A 19607-nucleotide genomic window follows, 5' to 3' on the forward strand; every position below is an offset into this window, starting at 1 on the left:
AGCACACCACCCAATTAATTCCAATAAAATAAAATCCACATTAAAACCTTGTCAAACCTTAAAATAATGGGAGAATAAAAAGGTTTTAGCCTAGCACCAGTATTGCCAGCAATAGTTTGTGGGCTGAGAGTTAACCCCCTCACAAAATCCCCTATACTCATACAAAGGTTTGTCACTGGACTTACTCAAAGGTTTATCACACTCCTCTCGATTGGAATGTTTTGTTTTACGTGTCAATATTTTCTAAACTTCTATATCACCAAGCGTGCTTATTTATTTCATTTATATCTGCTCAAATGTGGCACTCAAGGCAGCTAACAATGATACAGATGAAAAACAAAATCAGAATTAAAACTAACATAAAAAGAAAAATTAAAATACATAAACTTCGTTAAAAGCTTACCTTTTAGGGAATATGTGACTGCTTTGATGAACTTTCTGTGTTTGTATGCTTAAGATTTTCAAAATGCCTCTCTTCAGCAAAGGAGCAGGACAGAGAATTTTATTTTCATTAAAGCGATACATAAAAGATGGTTTTATTCATAACATAAAAAGTGTTATGAATAAGGGCCTCTGAAACACTTCTACTAGTAGAAAAAGTGTTTCTTTTTTAATGCTTAATCTTGTATTGATATCTTCATCAAGGGTCACAAATTCATGAGCACCCCTTTTCTTCCTAAGCTAAGAGCTAGTGGAAGACAATATTCTCACATTGCTGATATTCTTCTGAGGCACTTGAGGCCCTTCAAAAGTGAATCAATTTTTGAAAAATGAAGGGAGGATGACCCACCCACATCCACAGTTCCCAGCTTAGATGGAGGGCTGGAGCTCAGTTATGTCACAGCACATTTTGGGAGCATCCCAAGCTCCTCAGAAGCACAACATGGCACACATGAGCTACGGCCATCCTCCTGAGCTTTGAGGTGCACTTCAGAGATGCTCAGAATTCTCGTGAAGCTCAACAGATTGAGCTCACATGCCAAAATTGCCTGGCTCACTAAGGCCAGAGGTGAAACTGCACCAAGACATCACTGGGGTAGGAAGGCATTCGAGAGTTCCTCTCCCATGCCACTTTAGACTTGACTTTCAACACACTTGCCAAAAACATGGTCTGTCCCTGGCATTATGAAATCCTATGTACACTGATCTAGAAGTAAGACCATGAAGTACTATGGAACTTGCTTCCAAGGGAACATACTCTGGCCTTGGCTATTCTCTGAGAATATTCGGACATTTTTTCTCACTGTCAGACCACAAAAGGATATTAAGACTACTATGTGCAAAGCACAGAATAGATCTCACTTTATTTTCATGACAAATTTTTCCAGGCTCCCTACTTCACTGTTAGTCTGTGTCATATATTGTGAAGCTCAGTGTCAAACTCTGGTTAGTTAGGCGGTTAGTCACGCTCCAGAACAATACAAAAAGTCAGATAGAAGGGTTGCAGAATCTTTAGGCAAGGAATTCAACAAAAAAGAAAATCCAGGAGTGAGGTGGGTGTGAGTGACACTGCTAAAAGCTTTTTCTCTCCCTTTTTACTGGCTATTCAATGGAATGGTACATGCTTCCTCTATTCAAATGTAAGTAAAATCAAGGAACAGTTTCTCAATAAATCAAAGAAAGGGTGCTCACTAAAATACTCTTCAGGACAGCATTATCTTCAGAAACACAAAGGATTAAAAGCACAGCATAGATTCTATAAGGCATTTAATAGTACAATGAAATTCTTCACTCACAACTAAATGTTCAAAACCAAAAATCTCAAAGGGTTTGGAAACTTCACTGGAACCTGAAATGCCCTTAGGTTTCCCTCCAAGGAGCAAACTCTCTTCATCATAAAGTACATATGACTAAGTTGTGATGTTTTTAAACTCACTGGGGACAAGGATCTTGCCTTTTGATTTACCTCCAAAGTTCCTACCATAGTTCTGTTATTCCATATGAATAGACAACAAGCCAACCATGGCTTAAACAATCATTGCTTTCCTAACTTTGTTTTTTCATCACTTATGCCTGCCATGCATTGAGTCTTCACTTCCCTTTGGTCTGTCATAATGTACTGTACATGTGTGCTGTTACAAAAACTATTTTTCTCCAACTTGGTCTTTGCTAGGTGGCACCTGATAAGCAGTGACAATTGAATAGTGTTTATCATCAGGATTTCTTGCAATCTAGAAATCTAATACTTTGAGAAGGACACATATCTGAAGGATAATATGTATGATGGGGTGTCTGAGGAACATGGATACAATTGGGGAACAATCTTGAGCCATTTTGTAATTTTGCTCCACTCTGGAACCTGAATTCAATAACTAGTTTCTAGAAACCCATTTTCTACCATAAGACTTTATGACCATTCCAATTATACCCATTCAACTTTATAAAGCAACATAAAAGGCAATGGTAAAGTCTTAAAACTGGGATGGCACCTTGTGGCCCTCCAGATGTCATTGTACTCCAAGGCCCACCAGCCTTGGATGGCCAATGATCAGGGATTATGGGAGTTGTAATCCAATAGCATTTGGAAGGCCAGAAGTTGTGCAGTACTTCACCTGAATATCATGCACACATGTATAAAGGTATGACATTATCCTGTATCACAGGGCTCCTCAACCTCTTTTGGTCTCATGCTTGCATTTGGAGAGCTGAGAAAGTGCTGTGGGCCTTGTCATACAGTAGCTGCTAAGTGGGAGCCTTTCTCGTTAAAAGATAGCTAAAGAGGTGTGGGAGTAGAGACAGTGAGGCTAAAGGTTGGGAAGCTGGGTAGGGTAGGGGACAGCAAGGTAGAGGGGAGAGAACAAGCAAGGCTAGAGACCAGAAAAAGACAGCCCTAACATTTTCCAAGGTTTCTGTTTAAAATGTATCTTAGGAGTGCACTGAGAGAGGGGACCGAATTGCCATGGTGCTGCACTGCAGACCCCTGCTGTGTCAAGCCTGACCACTGGTCTATCAATTCTGAGTGGTGTTAGTAGGCAACTCTCAGGCAAAGAGCCACAGATGCATTCTCATCTGAGCAGAAACATACAGGCAAGAAAACTGAGGTTGCAGCACCAAGGAGAGCTCCCAGAGAACAACTTGCTCCAGCAAGACATCAACCCAGACTGAAACCTTTTATGCTTCAGTGCAGAGTTCATCTTCCTGACTTCACCACTTCCTACAAAACAGAAGAGTTATAAAGAGACATCTAGAGCCTCTGTCTCTCCAAAGGAACATGCCAGGTCCACTGCTCATGTTCGTTCACTGGCTTCATGGAATGTGAAGCTCTTGGAGAAGGGGGAGCTGGCTCATATTGGAGCTAGGCTCAGGATCTGCGGATGCTAGACCAGGCTTATATCTTACGCATTGTACATCCAGGAGTCTTGGGTTTGACAGTAAGGCCCAGAGCCTCCACTTTTGACACCACTGGTTCTTCAGCCTCTGAGTCCAGGCCATAACATCCTTGAAAACATCAAGCCAATACTATATATCAAAGAGTTTGATCCTGTGTCTTTTTAGGGTTTGTGAAAAAGATGTGGAGGTCAGCAAGCCTTAATTAAAATCAAGGTGATTGTTCTACTGCAGAAGGAGCCTGTCAACACAAAACTAGTCAGGTATAGGAGGTGTTCACAGGGATGAGTAGGTTGATTTCCAAACCTCCACAAATCCTCCAGCATCCTGGTATGAGATCCTGCTCAGAGCATCACAAGCTAACCCTCTTCTTCCACACTGAGCTAGGCAAGAAAGGGGGAAGGTTCTCCTGTCACCCTGCTCTGGTTGGAGCAGAAAGGACTGTGTGTGCAGTTTCCAAATACAAGAACACTATGAAAAAATCTTCTTTTCCTGTGTTGCACTGCTGAGAAAAAGCAGCTCCAGAGAACACACCTATTCAAATGAGCACAGTGTCCCAAATGATTTTATATAACATACATACATATAAAATGCACAAATTACATATCAGATGAGTGAACAGGTTATTTATGTCCTTTGTGAATAAGCGCTAACCTTCTTAGATTTTTAAAAAAGCAAGCTGCAAGGCTGATCTTGAGTAAGGAGTTCTAGCTAAAATCGTGCTCCAATATTATCTGCAGCCATCCTACAGGCTTTCCATCTTTGAACTACCCCGTACAGTACATGCAAGAATATTCACACTTTCGGGAAGACAATATAATCTCTGCATTATTCAACCTTCCAAGAAGAATGTATTCCCTCCCACTACATAGCACATAATTGGGCTTGAGGTGTTAGCTTCTGGTTTACCAATTAATGTGGCGATCTCACAGTACACCATGCAATGACTGCTGTCTCTAAGCTGTTCACAGTCACTGCTATTAATATTGATCTGTGGGTGTATGCGAGTGTATGCTGCAAGCAAAGGCAACGTGCTGGACCGTGAAAGATTGAGCTGGAAGTCTTTGCTAATAGAGATGTCAATGAAGCAAAAGGGTTTTCATACCTGAGTTAACTAGCTGCTGCTCCATGACCCCACAGCCCAAGACCTCCATCCATTCTCCTTGGAAGCTGATCTCCATCTCAAAGGAAGGGTGAGTAAATGGGAAGTAGCAGTCCACCCATCTAACATCAAGTGCTGTGCCATTTTTAAAAACAAACAAAACAAAAACATAGGACAAGTGATTAAAAGGTTTATTTTTTCCACCCTTACTAAAGCTTGTCCCTCAGTTAATGGCATAAATTACTGCAATCCATGGTAAATAATGAAGTAAATGACAAGAATTTTTTTTCTGTGTGAGACACTAAATCCTGGCTCTTGTGCAAGTGGGGGAGAGGATAGCCTTGTCTTTTCTAATAAGAAAAACACTTTGTGCAGTTCAGGCACCCTTTAAAGCCAAATCAATCACTTGTTGAACTCCAGTAACTACCTGGAATTGCAGGAAAATGAGCCAACTCATGGGCAAAGCAGGTACTTTTGTTATGCTCAGTAACTGGAAATGACTAACAGCTCTCCAGGGATATAACTAAATTTTATTATTATTATTTTACAATTTGATTTTTAGCTATTAATGTAACGACCCTCTTTTAGCAAATAAATCTCTATAGCTTTTTGCACTATTGTTGTAACTCACTTTAAATACAAAGCTTTTCTCCCCTGATTTGTGCCTCTGCATGAATATTTTATACCATTGTATAATGAATAAAAACTGTATATAAAGTAGTGATGTGTTTCTAAATTATATGCAAAAGCACCATTAAGCAAAACTTCCGCAAAGACAAGAGAGAGGTCGGATATCTTTTAAGGCCCTCACCCTGTGTCACAGATAAAGCAAAGCATATTTGCTTTCAAAGCTATTTTGGATGGGCCTTCTTGGAAGAATGGTAAAGAGGTTGTTAAGATTAAACAGGTACTATAGCAAAGCTACCCAGTTTCCAAAAGCCAGGATAGTTGTTTTAGAGTCATGCCAAGGCCTTATGTCCTTCAGTTTGTTAGGAAATGCACCAGAAATAATTGCCCTAAAACTGCTTTCCTCAAGTATATTCCTAAAATAAGAGCTGCTTTTGGCTGTGAGAACTGAAACTGCTTCCTTTATCAAAGTAGCTTTGCTCCCACCCACACCTTCCAGTAAGAGAAATGGGGGTTATCGCCTGTGTGTAGTAACAGGGAAGGAGAAGAGCTTTATAAATCCACAGCAAGAGGTACTGTCTTTTGTTCTTGGCCTCAGGAGAGGAATATTTCACCCAGCCAACTTTGAAGCCCCTGGCCTATTCAAGTAACCAATATGGCCACAGAGAAGGAGAGTTTAAGTTTGCTTTTTAAAATTGTGCATTCTATTTCATCACTGCATTCAATAAACTGTTATCATCTTCAACACACAAGGGAAGGTTTATTCCCTTCCTAAGTATCCTCAAATCTGAAGTGAGGTGCTTTGGCTGGATTAGGTTGTAAAGAAGGCCTTGGGAAGTAGGGAAAGGTTAACTAGAAAATTAATTGGTTTGTTAAGACTCCCCAGCTGCCAAGTACAAGGTAGACTTCTAGACTTATCACAGAAGAAGAGGGGCCCAACGATATCCGGCTAGAGCCATTACCTTGGGCAGTACTGGTAAGAACTGCTAACAAATGGGGAGGACAGGAGCCTGCTTGGATTGGTTGGCTGGCATCACTCCATCACCAGGAGAATGAGGCTAAAAAGCCCTGACTTTGGAGAGTCTTTGTCTCCTGATGGATTCTGATCTGGTGAGAGCGGTCACTCCTTGACCAGCTGCCAAAGTCTTTACAGCAAGGAGGTCTGTGTCAGGCAACTCATACAGTTAGGTGAGCTTTATTGTTTTATTTCTGTGCTGTAACAATGAGTCTGAGTGCTTCGGATTGGGATTTTAGGCAATTTTGATGCTTTGTATTATTGCCGCTACCCACTTGCCCTTCCCCCTTCCTTTTTTGTAGCCCACCCCCCTCCCTTCTCTACTGTCATAATAAACTCATTTAACATGATCTGGTATTTAGATGAATCATAGTGCTAAATCCAGTATCTTAGCTGCAGAGGTTAAGCTTGGTCACTGGTAAGTTTGGTCCAACAAGGGTGGGTGGGAGAGGAGCTTCTCTGACCTTCCATTACAAAGGTTCCTACTGATTGATACAGAAGTCCAACCTTTACTTTGATGAATAGGTCTGGAAAAGTCAGGGCAAGAAGCAACTGTGACAGATGATAAAAAGGTTTCAATAACCAACAGGCAACAAACCAAGGAGAAAGGAGGAGATAGTGGGTGTTCACAGCTAGACAAGGCTGGTTCCTTCAGTAGAAGGAACATGAAGCATTTACATGGAGAACAGAAAATCCACATAGCAATAATTAATGGATTAATATAACCACAAAGAGGTATCAGGAGGATTTTTGCATGAATTACTCCTGGCCTAGTGCTGAACAGCATACTATTTCATGATTATTGATTAATTCATTTTAGTTTATTAAATTTATAGCCCAGTTTACCTCCAAGGAACTCAAGGTACCCTACAGGGATTTTCTTCAAGATGATTTCATCCTCACAACAACCCTGTGAGTTGATTAGGCCAAGAGATAGTGACTGGCCCTAGGTTACCCAATGAGCTCCATGTTTGTTTGGGGAATTTTTCCCACTCATACTCTAACCACTGTATTATGTATCTGATTTGTAGGGAACAAAAACCTAAGATGTTGTAAACATATTAAAAAATACATTGTTCAGCTAGATCACAGAAGACTGATTTTATGATGAGTTAAAGGACTCCTTGAATACAGCATCAGTAAACTAAAGGCAAATGCTGTATCTAACACTGCATTCACTAGATCAGGGGTTGGCAACCTGTGGCTCTGGAGCCGCATGTGGCTCTTGAATCCCTCTGCCGTGGCTCCGTCGCTCAAAACACACGCCGGCACAGCCACTGATCTGCTCAAAGCGCCACTCAGGAACACTCAGTGCTAGTCAGTTAAGTAAATCAGCTGGTTAAGTAAATCGCTACATTCCTCTGCTGAACAAACTTCCTGAAGGCTCTCATGTTACATGAAACACTGCTGAAAAGATTCTCTTTGTCCCAGTGTAATCTCCTTCATCTGAATGTTAAAAGCTGTGCTTGGGACCTGTCACAATTCACAACACTTGACTGTTTATCTGCTAATCAGTCACTAAACACACCTATATCTGCCACCAGCCCCAATTTACTGAGCTTCCCCGCCCCCTCCAACCATGGATAAATCCAAAGAAAAGAAAAGTTTCTGAAGAAAACCTGATGTTTAATGGTACGTGGGTAGATTCCTTTGCTTTTACTGCTAACAAACTTACGGGGTTTGCTGTTTAATGCATGCAGCCCGTTAGCACTGACTTTGACTCTGCAGGAAGCTGTTCTCCTATTCAAAATATATGAAAGGAATCCTACTAGTTTATAATGTAAGATTAAAAATAACAGTTTTTAGTGACTGAACAAGAGCTGCAGCTAAATCATAATGAAGATATAGATCTACTTCTTTGTTTTAAGAAGATTCTTATAAAAATTCCAGCAACATTATTACATTGGGAGAGGGATGTTTGTTCAATATTTCACCACGTGATAAAAGGATGAGGGCACACAGAAGCAGACGGCATTTTTGGTTTGCTGCAGGTGGCATGTTTGGTTTGCTGCTAGTGATAATAGAAGTTCGGCTTTTAATTTCATAAATACGAGGAGGACTCAGACAGACATTGAGTATTTTATTTGAAAGTAACTCAACCCAGCGTCTTTTTTTTTTCAGAGTTCAAAATGTTTTTGTTGCATGCAGAAATAAAAATTTGTTTTCTCTGTAGCAGTGTATTGATTTTATAAATGCAACACAGTATAGTTTTTTATACATAGCATAAAGGTAAAAAACTATATATGCAATGTTATCTTTATTTAAGATGTCAAAAGGGTTTTGTGGCTCCCGGTGTTTTCTTTTCTGTGGGAAATGGGTCCAAATGGCTCTTTGAGTGTTAAAGGTTGCCGACCCCTGCACTAGATGGTCTAGGCCAGCGGTAGCAAATACCTGTTAGCTGCCCGAACCACTGCACACAATTTGGGTCTTTAAAGGGCCCCGCTGTCAATGGACTCTTAAGAAGCATTATTTACTACGCATGAGAATTATTGTGGTGGTGGTGGTGTTGGGGTGGGGGGTGGATTGTTGCTGGGAAAAGAAGGCTAACAGTGTCTGTGCACTGTATGTATAGCCCTGCATATTCTCTGCTCTCTCTCTCTCACACACACACACACACACACAGAGAGAGAGAGAGAGAGCAAGACTTTTGAACCAGTGCAATTGGGATTGGTGGGAGCACACTAAAAAACTGTCAAAAACTCTTCAACCCCCCACAACTGAATTTAGGCCTCTTATCCGGCCCACCTATTCCTTACTCTGATCTGACAAATGATGAACAACCTGCTCTATCTATTATCTGGCGTTGACATCAGTGCATGGTCAAAGGCTGTTTATAAACATGGTTAATCCTCGGCAGCCTTCCTCAAGGGGGTGTCCTCCAAACATGTTGGACTGCAAATCCCACCAGGCTGGGAATGGTGGGAATTGCAGTGCAAAGGTTGTGATTGTTGGGACTGGAGTGCCCATAAAAAGAAGTTACAAGTATATATAAACCACAAACAGGAAAATTCTTGACAGTAAAAGTGGGGGAAACAGTTAGTTAAACATCCTATCTTTTTTCTGTAGGTGTTTTAATTATAATGTTCTTTGCTAGATTTCTGCTAAAAATACATTCCTTTAACAGCTGCAGAACTTGCCACATCTTGCATGAATTTTAGTACTAGCCACCATTTCCTGGATAGATAAATGTGTTAGTGATACTGGCAAGAGGTCTTCCTGGGAAGTGACTGTAACAGCTACATTCCTGGGTCTCAGAGCAAAGCTCATTCTGCTCCCTCTGTAACTGCTTTCCCCAAGTTAGTGTCCTCCACTACACTTCCATATCTTCCAATAGCCGAACTCTGACCTGTTGAATAGCAACTCCCATCATCCCCATCCAGCAGGAGGGTGGGAGCTGTTGTCTAACACATCTGGAGTACACATTGGGAGTAGCTACTCTACAAGTTAAGAAGCAGAACTTCATGGTGTTGACCAACCTTGCTTGTTGATCTCTAGCTTCTGGGGGACAGATATACTGCTTCTGAACATGGAGGGTTTGTTTAGCTATCATGGCTAACAAACTTTCATACTGTCATCTTACAATCTGAGTTTCTGGCTTTTCTTGTCTAATGCTTTATAATATATGTTTCATCATTTTTGTATGTTTGTTAGCAACTCAGTGTGTTTGTGCATATGTATAGGCATGTGTATATAGACAGATGGAACAGGTAACAGAAAAATGGAAGACCTATTATACATTAATTGCTCTAAGCATTTTTAAAAGCCACACAATTGCCATTTCTTGAGACAGAAAATCCCAGAAATTACTTATTCACCATGTGAAAATATACTGCCTTCTCTGGATTTAATTGTATAGAATTTACAACAGACAAGATACCTAGCATTGTGATGATACATGGGCTTGAAATCTTGTTCCAATTCATGGTCAACAAAAAGACAGAACTACTCCTAAATCCCCATGCACCAGGGCAGGGGCAAGAGGCAAAGGGAGGCAAACCCTTCAAATCACTGCTCTTTCTGGCCAGGCTGCTCTGGCATTGCCACCATATCTCTGAAGTTACCATGTGCTGACTGGTATTTTCCATAAATGAATCATATGAGGACAACACTGGTGAACAAGACTATGACTGGTGGCTGGCACCGGAGATTTTAAGGATGCTGTAACTGTTGTTGTCATTGTTGCATCATTAACAAGTGCATTAACAAGACCACAGGATTGGATGGCAAAGCACTTACCATCACCAAAGAGATGAACCACCAGTTTTGTCAGTGCCTGTTTCAAACTGTGTTCCACAAGTTTCGTTGCTTCCATGGTGTGCATCGCTTGCTTGTGTGGTGTACGATGGCCTTGTTCAAACAGGCAAAATTTTTCTTCACCACTGACATCACTGAACAGCTGTTCAAAAATAAACAGCATTTAGCATTTATATGGTATCATTTGAATATTCAGAGCACTTCTTATATATGCTGTCAATTATCCTCACAAACATACCTGTGAAGTAGGTCAGTATTTTTGTTTCTGAGGCTTTAAATACTTTAATTAAATTTCAGTGACATTTCGCAAACATACCTTTTAGAAAGCAGGTCAGTGTCTTCCCAATTTTGGTAGGCTGAGAAAGTGTGACATGTCATAGGCCACCAAAGTAAATTCACTCTTCAGGTGAGATGTGAACCTGAGAGTTCCAGGTTACAGAAACTATGTAATGCATCCTGGAGGTTCTTTAAAATGATGGTGAATAGTGGAGGATTAAGTTTTCAAGTGGGTATCAGGAAGTATCAGAGACGCAGAGTGATTGGATGGCCTAGAAATATCCCCAATCAATCAATCAATCAATCAATGCTGAACCTCTTTTGGCCCAAGAGTCAAACCCCATTTCAGAGAATCTATTGGAAGCTGCATTCCAGGGCCAAAGGCAAAAGAGGAGGTGGAAGCTACCAGTAAATTTAGCTTAAATCTCTTGCTACAAGCAACAGAGTCTTAGGAAAGGCATTCAACTTTTTAGAAAGGAAAACTGCACAAAAACCAGGAGACTGTCAAATGGCTGGTGGCCAGGGAAACCGCAAGGCCAGGAAGAAAGGGTGTGACTTGCTGGGGAACCCTCAGAGACAGACTGGGAGCACAGGTGAGTCTAAGGTCCTGTACCCCTCTGTAGAATGTGAACACACTTTATGCTGAACTTTACCAAGATATAAATACACATCTAGCATCGGGTGCTGAGCACCTGATCTAGTCCCTGCTCCAGCAGGAGACTCCACTGTCAAAGCCTTCTAGATCTATTCTTCCTCTTCTTCACCTTCACTTAGATCTGTGTATTCATCTGTTGTCTACATTATATCTAGAGGACTGAGAAAGCAAACAAATAATAGCCTACCTCAGGAGGAGCAGCTGGTGCAATGCTGATGAGCAGCAGACTGGGTTACTGAGGAGGTTTTGCCCTGCACGTGGAAGGAATTGGCCTGTCTGTCTGTCTGTCTGTCTGTGTCTTTCTTTGTTTGGGCAATCAGGATATACACCAGAATCCCAAGTAACTATTAAGACTAGGCATGCCTAGCCCTCAAAAGATGCAGAAAAAATCCTGAAATAGGTGATGAATGAGTGTTCTATTATTTTTCAGTGGGTGGAATGCATACAAGAATCACATTTATCCTCGCAACCACCCTGAGAGGTAGGTTGTGTTGCATGTGTGACAGAGAGAGAGAGACAGATGAGAGCTGTCTAAGGTCAATCAGTGAGTTATGTGGCTGAGCATCAACTTGAACCTGGGCATTTCACATACAAATACAACCATTTATCCAGGGCAGCCACTCATGCTTTCTTTAATGCAGTTACTAAGTGCTCCTGAGGACACGGTATGTTACTCAGCAAGCAGCTTCATCTTCTAGCCTTGTCCTTAAAGAACAGAGACTGGCTTGCAAGGAAATACATCATGGTTGAAAGAGAAAAGTAGTTGCCAAGAACTGTTGGAAAGGATGATGTTATAACCAAATGTTCTGCTGAAGGGGACCTCTGGAGTCTTTGAGAAGGCTGGGAAAAACATTAATACGGGCAAAGAACCTCAGGGATACATGCCTTACAGAGAAAGTGGAAAGCAGCAAGGGTGGGATGTCCAAGTACTTGCAATATGGAAGTAGTTGCTCTGGATTAGCTTACCTGCCAGTTATAGATGTGTGTACATTAAATCAACTGATTCCATAGAAAAGGAGAATGGGAATGGGAAATCAGTACCTAAAGGGTTTAATAGCTGTTTCCTGGCCCTAAGACAAATCCAATTAAGTGCCCTTCCTTGCTAAATCAAAATCAAGATTCGAACTCAACTGTCTTCCATGCTTGTTCAACAAGTCTGGCTAAATCTCTTCCTTAAGTTTATATGTATATGTGTTCACTAAGACCCCATTCTTGTGCTTTCCTTAAAATTACATCAACATTCCTAATAGTTACCAGCCTTTCCTTAAAAGCTAAAAACCTCCCTGTAACATTCATTCTTACAGGGTGGGTTCACACAATGCATGAAACCACCCTGTGAAGATGCTATGCAAAGTAGGTTCTGTGAACAAGCCATAGTACACCCAACAGAAGACTGTGCTTGTGCTCACTATGGGTTGTTCTCCCCTTCCTCTCCCGCAAGTCTTCCAGCTGGTATCCAGTGTGTTCCATGCCAGAATCCATCTTGTCTTGCCCTTTCCACTCCAACTGCTATCCTGTTTCATTTTCTACCATTGATCAACTGGTGGCAAGCATTTGTTCTTTCAGCTCCAGAGAACACATACCATGTTTCCCCAAAAATAAGACATAACTGGAAAATAAGCCCTAGCATGATTTTTCAGGATGCTCGTAATATAAGCCCTACCCCAAAAATAAGCCCCAGTTAAGATCGTTAGCCAGATGGAGAGGGAAACACAGTGGTATGTCTGTTGCAACACACGACAGTCGTATTGAATTATAAAACAATAATGTTAATATATAATTAAATATAAATAAATAATATTATTGCCATTAATACTTAAAATAAATGATAAAATACATTCTAATCAAGTATTTGTAAATACCGAAGCGGGTGCCTTTGGACAAGAGGTAAACGCCTATGTAAACAGATGAACACGAGACTTCTTGTCAAATGACCAATCGGAGTACAGACACAATGCATGAATCATGTCAATACGTTGTGTGTTGTAATGGACGTTCTTAATGCATGGATGCAAAATGCAAGATGGATGCGAAAAGGAAGAGCTATTCTGTCGAGTACAAGAAAGGAATTGTGGGGGACTCTTGGGGTAAGAATCTTATGGCTTTCATAAGAAAAAATAAGACATCACCTGAAAATAAGCCCTAATGCGTCTTTTGGAGCAAAAATTAATATAAGTACCAGTCTTATTTTCAGGGAAACATGGTAGTTATTTCCATAATGTGTGTGCATGGGGGAACGTCTTTCAGAGGTGCACAAGAGCACACTTACTGCTGTTCAATAAATGCATTCCTGCCTGCTCAATGTCCTCCATGCTCTCAAATGGAGGGAAGTGCAGTTAGTAACATGGATTGAAATTGACAAAGCAAGACTGCATACAGGCTCCACATTTTCAGCACTTCCTTAGGTCTTCAGCTACTCCTGAAAGGGGAGATAGTAACACTACATATACTTTTTGGAGCACTTTCTGCTGTGGTTGATGAGGTTCCCTGAGTGTTCTAAAATAACCCTGGGAGGACAGTTTAAAGAGATGGATTGAATGGGTCCACACAGGTGGGCATCTAAGTCCCCTTTTGGACTTACTTTTACCTTACCAGTAATGCCCAACTGACAGTTCAGCCATTGTCCTCAAATGACCCTACAGGCAGTGACAGCTGCATGTGACCCTGACTTTCTAGACATTCAGGGGTTTAGGGCTTATTCTGTCCCCACAACTAAAATTCACTCAAATGGATGAGGAAGTGGAGGCCTGACTATACTGGCATCAGTGGATCTAAACATAGACATCCAGGTTGTTGAGAATAATTGCCCCAGTAACTTTCAGACCTTACTCCCTAAAGGTGACCATTTCAGAAACATTTTATGTGTCAACATTTATATTCCACCTAGGAGTTTGCCTCCCACCCCCACGCCCTGGGAAGGGGTGCATTTGGGGCATGCTGACAGGTTAGACTCGTTAATTTTTCATTTCCCAAAGGCACATGTTATTTTGTGTGGGGACTTTAATGCAAGAATAGGAGCGGGTCATTTAGAGGAAGGAAATGGCCTGAATGTTCAGCGTACCAGGCATGCCCACCTATTAGAATGTTCTTCAAAGGACAGCTGCAAGTGTGCACTTGTACAACCCGAATGACCAGCAAAAACAGCAACAGCAACAGGATGTTAAAAATTGCAAATACATTTACCCACATTTATGGGCCCCTGTATTCTTTCTTTATTTATCTATTTACTTATTTAGTAAAGGTGGCAAACCACTGATGGGGGCAAACCATTTGAGCATCTGTGGAGCAGTTGTCACTGGGAGCACCACAGGCAAGGTCATAAAGACTGTCAAGTGACTTTTGTCATTTTTGCTGAGGAGCTCACTAGGCACTTCCTACAAACCACTATGGACTTGGTACCCAAGGGTTGAACTACGGATGTCAGGGCAGATTGTTGGCCAAAACTAAGCCACCCTATGGGAAGCAGTCTCAATTCAGAAGACAGAATAACCCAGCATTTCTAGAGTCATGATAGGTTGCTGTGTCATGCGAGTCCAGTCACAGAGTTGTTCCAACCCTTTAAGTTTGGTTGCCCTTTTCTGGACTGTTCCTAGCTCTATAAAATCATTTTAACATCCATTCCCCCAATTCAGAAAGATCCTGAGTTATGTACTTATTAGCAATGGGGAAACATTTATTCTGATCAGTTCTGAGGATAGCAGAAATTAAAGCTGCTCCACCTCTACTCCCCAAAGATAAACAATTATCTTGATCTTGATCAAGATAATTGTTGGGAAATATGGTATGTGCAAAGAGCCATCCCTGGTTGCCCTCTTGGCAGCAGCTGGGTATAGGAAGGGGGATTGGAGACAAGGCACCCAAATTGTGCTGCAATCGTGGTCTTTAAGAGTTGAATGTAGGCTGCAGGTCATCCACTCAGCCTTAGAAATATGCATTTGCCTGTTTCCTTTTAAAAGAAAAGAATAAAACAGTGTGTAAAATTATGCCAATCTTCCTCTTCGTTAGAAAGAATCCATATCCTAAAGCCATTTACCCTGGAACCAAACATTTGTGCACGTGCAATGCAGAACTTGCACAAATGTTTGAATCGATAAATTAACAATGACACTATGTGGGACACATTCATCAACAAGGATATTTCCTGCCATCACTCGTTGACACAACTTAAAAAAAAAACGTGTAAGATCACTCCCTAGCCCTTGCTGGGCCCATCAGTGGTGAGCATACTCAAGCCACTCTGTTAATAATGGAACACCCTATGCCGCTTACAGCTGGGAGTTTAAGTTTGGGAAGAAAACAACACAAATTATTTAAGACAGCAAGCCACATCACCTTTCAGAGTAATCACTGGATCCTTCAGTCCCCAAGTTACCAAATGCAGAATGCTGAGTCTGTTTATATCAATCCAGACAATCTACTTCAATAGTGAAGGTGGTTTTCAGAAAAAGCATGTCCTTTTAAAAGGTATTAACCCACAGTTAATATACTGAAGACTGTGAATGTCATACTTCAGTACAGTTGTTTAGTAACAAATGTTTAGTAAAAATGTGAAATCATTTGTTATTTGGTTAGATGTTACATCTACATTTCTTTAAAAGTAATGCACCCAGAATTTTAAGTATTCATGACATATTGAAATATATGCCACATAATGATTAAGGAAATGCCACTCCTGCAAAAATGTGAGCATGATTTATGTTTATCTTTCTGCTGTTTGACTCTCTTCTGACCATCAGAGTAATTACAGAGTAATTTTCATTCCTCAAAAATGAATCTAGAATGCAATGCTGGGAAGCTAAAGACTGCCCAAAGGTCACCAAAACTGGAAGAAACAGAAAACAGTCTCTGCCCAAGGGCCAGACAGACAGACAGACCGACCCTGAGAAAATCCTCAGTGCTGAAGAACTCATATAATGTACAGAAAACTGTTCCTGTGAGAGTATTTTACTATCCCAAGCCATTTTCCAATATATCCTGAGGTCAGGGCTGGTATAAAAGCAAGTACCTGCTGAAGGCACAAAGCCCAGCAGAAGCCAAATGACAAGATGCCCCCAGACCTTGTGACATATATTCGCCCCATAAGGCTTTGCATCTTGTAAGGCTCCTGCACCAACATGCATAATAAGCAAGCTTGCAAATATCTATCCAAAACAGAGAGCAATTTGGACTCCCATATTTTTCTCTCCTAAACTCTCTATTTATAGAGAAACAAAACTTATATTAAAACGTATTATGTTTGAATCAGATTGATCCTGGCAAGGAATTCAACCAGAGGCATTTAGGCTGACGTGCTGGGATTTTTCATTGACCTAGGACACTAATATGGGAAAGATTACTTTTTCCCAGATGAACTCAGGAAATTAGTAACAGGCACTTCATATTTTTAAAAAAGTTAGGAAAAAGAATGGGGCTATTGTCCATATATTCAGATTATGATCCAAAGGTGTCAAAATAACATAAAGTAATATAAAAATAAACAGGACTTACAAAAGATAAAAAGATGGCTTTCAGTTTAGGGAACTTAAGAAAACATAAAGCTGACAAAATGTGGAGTAAATGCATCAACTGCAAATTGTGGTTGGAAACTTAGGGAAAAATAGTCACTAATTGGTAAAGAAATTTCATCCTGTAGAAAGGAATTGCATAAGCAGTGCCAGTAAGTAACTGTTGACACACGAAAGGCTAAATACAGGGATTTCAGAATCAAGCACTGATTTTCACCAAGACATACCAAATTAAGTTCATATAATATGACAAGAAACCCTGGGTGGTTACCATGGTTCACAGTTTTTTAGCATGATCTACACAGACAAACCAGTGGTTTCTACCTCATCATAGTTTCCATCCTCCCTGCTCAGTCCTCCTACCACTGGCATATAGCCCATCAGCCACCAGAATGGAAATTCATAGAATATTAGATTTGGAAGGGGCCAGAGGGCCATCAGGTCCAACCCCTACTCAGTGCGGGACTCTAAGTTACACCATTCCTCTAAGATGCCTTCCAGTTGCATCATGAATATCCCTAGTGTAGTCGAGTCCACAGCCTCCCTAGGTCATTGGTTCCATTGCTGTACTGCTCTCACAGGCATGGATTTTTTCCTGATATCTAGCCTGAATCTGGTTTCCTGTAACTTGCGTTTGTTAGACAAGATCCTGTCCTCCTGCTTTGTGACAGCCTTTCAAGTACCTGCCGAGTGCTATCACATAACACTATCACCGCTATCAGCGGTGGCGAGGAGTGCCTTCCTTCAGCTTCGGCCGATTAATCAGCTGTGCCCCTACCTGGAGTAAGACTGCCTGGCGACGGTGACACACGCGCTGGTGACTTCCCATCTAGACTTCTGTAACGCGCTTTATGTGGGGCTTCCCCTGAAGACGGTCCGAACACTTCAATTGGTGCAAAATAGAGCTGCCAGGTTGCTGACGGGGACGGGGTGTTATGCTCACATGACTCCAGTCCTCCGTCAGCTTCACTGGCTTCCCACTGAAGCCCGGGCCCAATTCAAGGTGTTGGTTATTACCTATAAAGCCCTAAACGGCTTGGGTCCTGGCTACCTGAACGAGCGCTTACGTCCATATATGCCCGACTGCCCCTTGAGATCTGCGGAAGAGTCCCTTCTCCGGGAACCCTCCATGAAAGAAATTAGGAGAGTAAGTACTCGGAGGAGGGCTTTCTCTGCGGTGGCACCCAACCTATGGAATTCACTCCCCAAAGAGGTCCGCCTGGCACCGTCGTTACTGGTTTTTCGGCGCCAGGTAAAGACCTTTTTATTTAAACATCATCTTAATTGTTAAAACATATGATCTGGCCAGGGCAACTTCTTCTTCCTTCTCTTTTCTCCTCCTATATTCTTTATTTACTTATTTTATACTGTTAATTTTAATTTTATATTATTGTATCTCAGTGTATTTTTTGTATTTTTGTATTTATTGGTAATTTATTATGTTCTATTGTATTTCAATGTATCTTATTGTGTTGTAAGCCGCCCCGAGGCTTCGGCAAGGGGCGGCATAGAAATGTTATAATAATGACAACAACAACAACAACAACAACCCCCCAGTCTTCTCTTCTCGAGGGTAAATATGCCCAGTTCTTTCAAGTTCTCCTCACAGGGCTTAGTTTCCAGTTCCTGGATCATCCCTGTTACCCTCCTCTGAACAATTCCCAGCTTGTCTGCATCTTTCTTATACTGTGATGCCCAGAACTGGACACAGGACTCCAAGTGAGGCCAACTAGTGCTGAGTACAGGGAAACTTCACATGATTTGGAAGTGATACTTTTATTACTGATGCTTAAAATAGCATCTGCCCTTTTTACAGCCACATCACTTTGTTGACTCATATTCAGCTTGTGATCTACAACAAATCCAAGATCCTTCTCACTTGCAGCACTGTTGCACTAGGCATTCCCTATCCTGTAACTATGAATTTGGTTTCTTTTTCCTAGCTGCACAACTTGGCATTTGTCCCTGTTGATTTCATTCTGTGCTTTTCAGCCCAGCCCTCCAACCTATCAAGATCACCCTGAATCTTTTTCCTGTCTTCCAGGGTATTAGCCATCTCACCATTTTTGTGATACGCATTCCCTGCACTTCCACATCCAAATCATTAATAAAAATGTTGAAGAGCACAGGGCCCAGGGCTGAACTCTGGAGCACCCACTTCTTACCTCTCCACAGTTTAAGAGGTGCCATTGATGAGTACTCTTTGAGTCTGATTCTGTAGGCAAATGTGGATCCACCTGATTGCTGTTCCATTAAATCCACTTTTAGTTAGTTTGCTAAAATTTTGCTGAAGTCAAGATATACTATGTCCACAGCATTCCCACAGACAATCAGGGAAGTTACCCAATCAAAAAATGAACTCAAATAAGTCCGACAGGATTTGTTCTGGAGAAATCTATGTTGGCTTCTAGTAATCATTGTATTATTCTCAAGGTGTTTGCAAACTGGCAGGTTTATAATCTGCTCCAGAATTTTCGTAGGGATTGATGTCAGACTGGCTGGTCTGTAGTCCCCAGGTTTTTCTTTCTATTTTTTTCCTCCCTCCTCCCCCCACTTTCTTGAAGAGAGATACATTAGCCCTTCTCCAGTCATCTGGCACTTCCCCTGTTCTCCATGACTTCTCAAAGATAATAAGGCAGTGGTTCTGAGAGTTCTTCTTCCAGCTACTTTATGTCTCTAGGATGGAGTTCATCAAGCTTGGGAGATTTGAATTCATTCAACCCAATTAGATGATCCTTGATCATTTGCCTATCAATCTGGAGTTGCCTTCTTGCTCCTTCACCTTGTACGTCCCTTGTTTTTAAAGCATCTCTAAGCTTTCTGTGAAGCCACATGGGCTTCTTCTGC

At 41.3% G+C, this 19607-nt stretch overlaps 1 protein-coding gene across 5 annotated transcripts in view; it reads right to left on the reverse strand.

The window, feature by feature from the left end:
- Positions 1-19607, reverse strand: part of FARS2 (phenylalanyl-tRNA synthetase 2, mitochondrial) — a 296018-nt gene that overhangs the window by 196845 nt on the left and 79566 nt on the right. For all 5 annotated transcript variants that reach the window (XM_044454809.1, XM_044454810.1, XM_044454811.1 and 2 more), the window contains 2 exons: positions 10308-10467; positions 4433-4564 (listed from right to left, as the gene is read on the reverse strand). In XM_044454809.1, coding sequence (XP_044310744.1) covers positions 4433-4564; positions 10308-10467 — 292 coding nt within the window. The remainder of the gene's footprint in view (positions 1-4432; positions 4565-10307; positions 10468-19607) is intronic.

The sequence above is a fragment of the Varanus komodoensis genome, unplaced genomic scaffold (assembly GCF_004798865.1).
Source record: "Varanus komodoensis strain SLA01 unplaced genomic scaffold, ASM479886v1 scaffold8, whole genome shotgun sequence".
Classification (NCBI taxonomy): domain Eukaryota; kingdom Metazoa; phylum Chordata; class Lepidosauria; order Squamata; family Varanidae; genus Varanus; species Varanus komodoensis.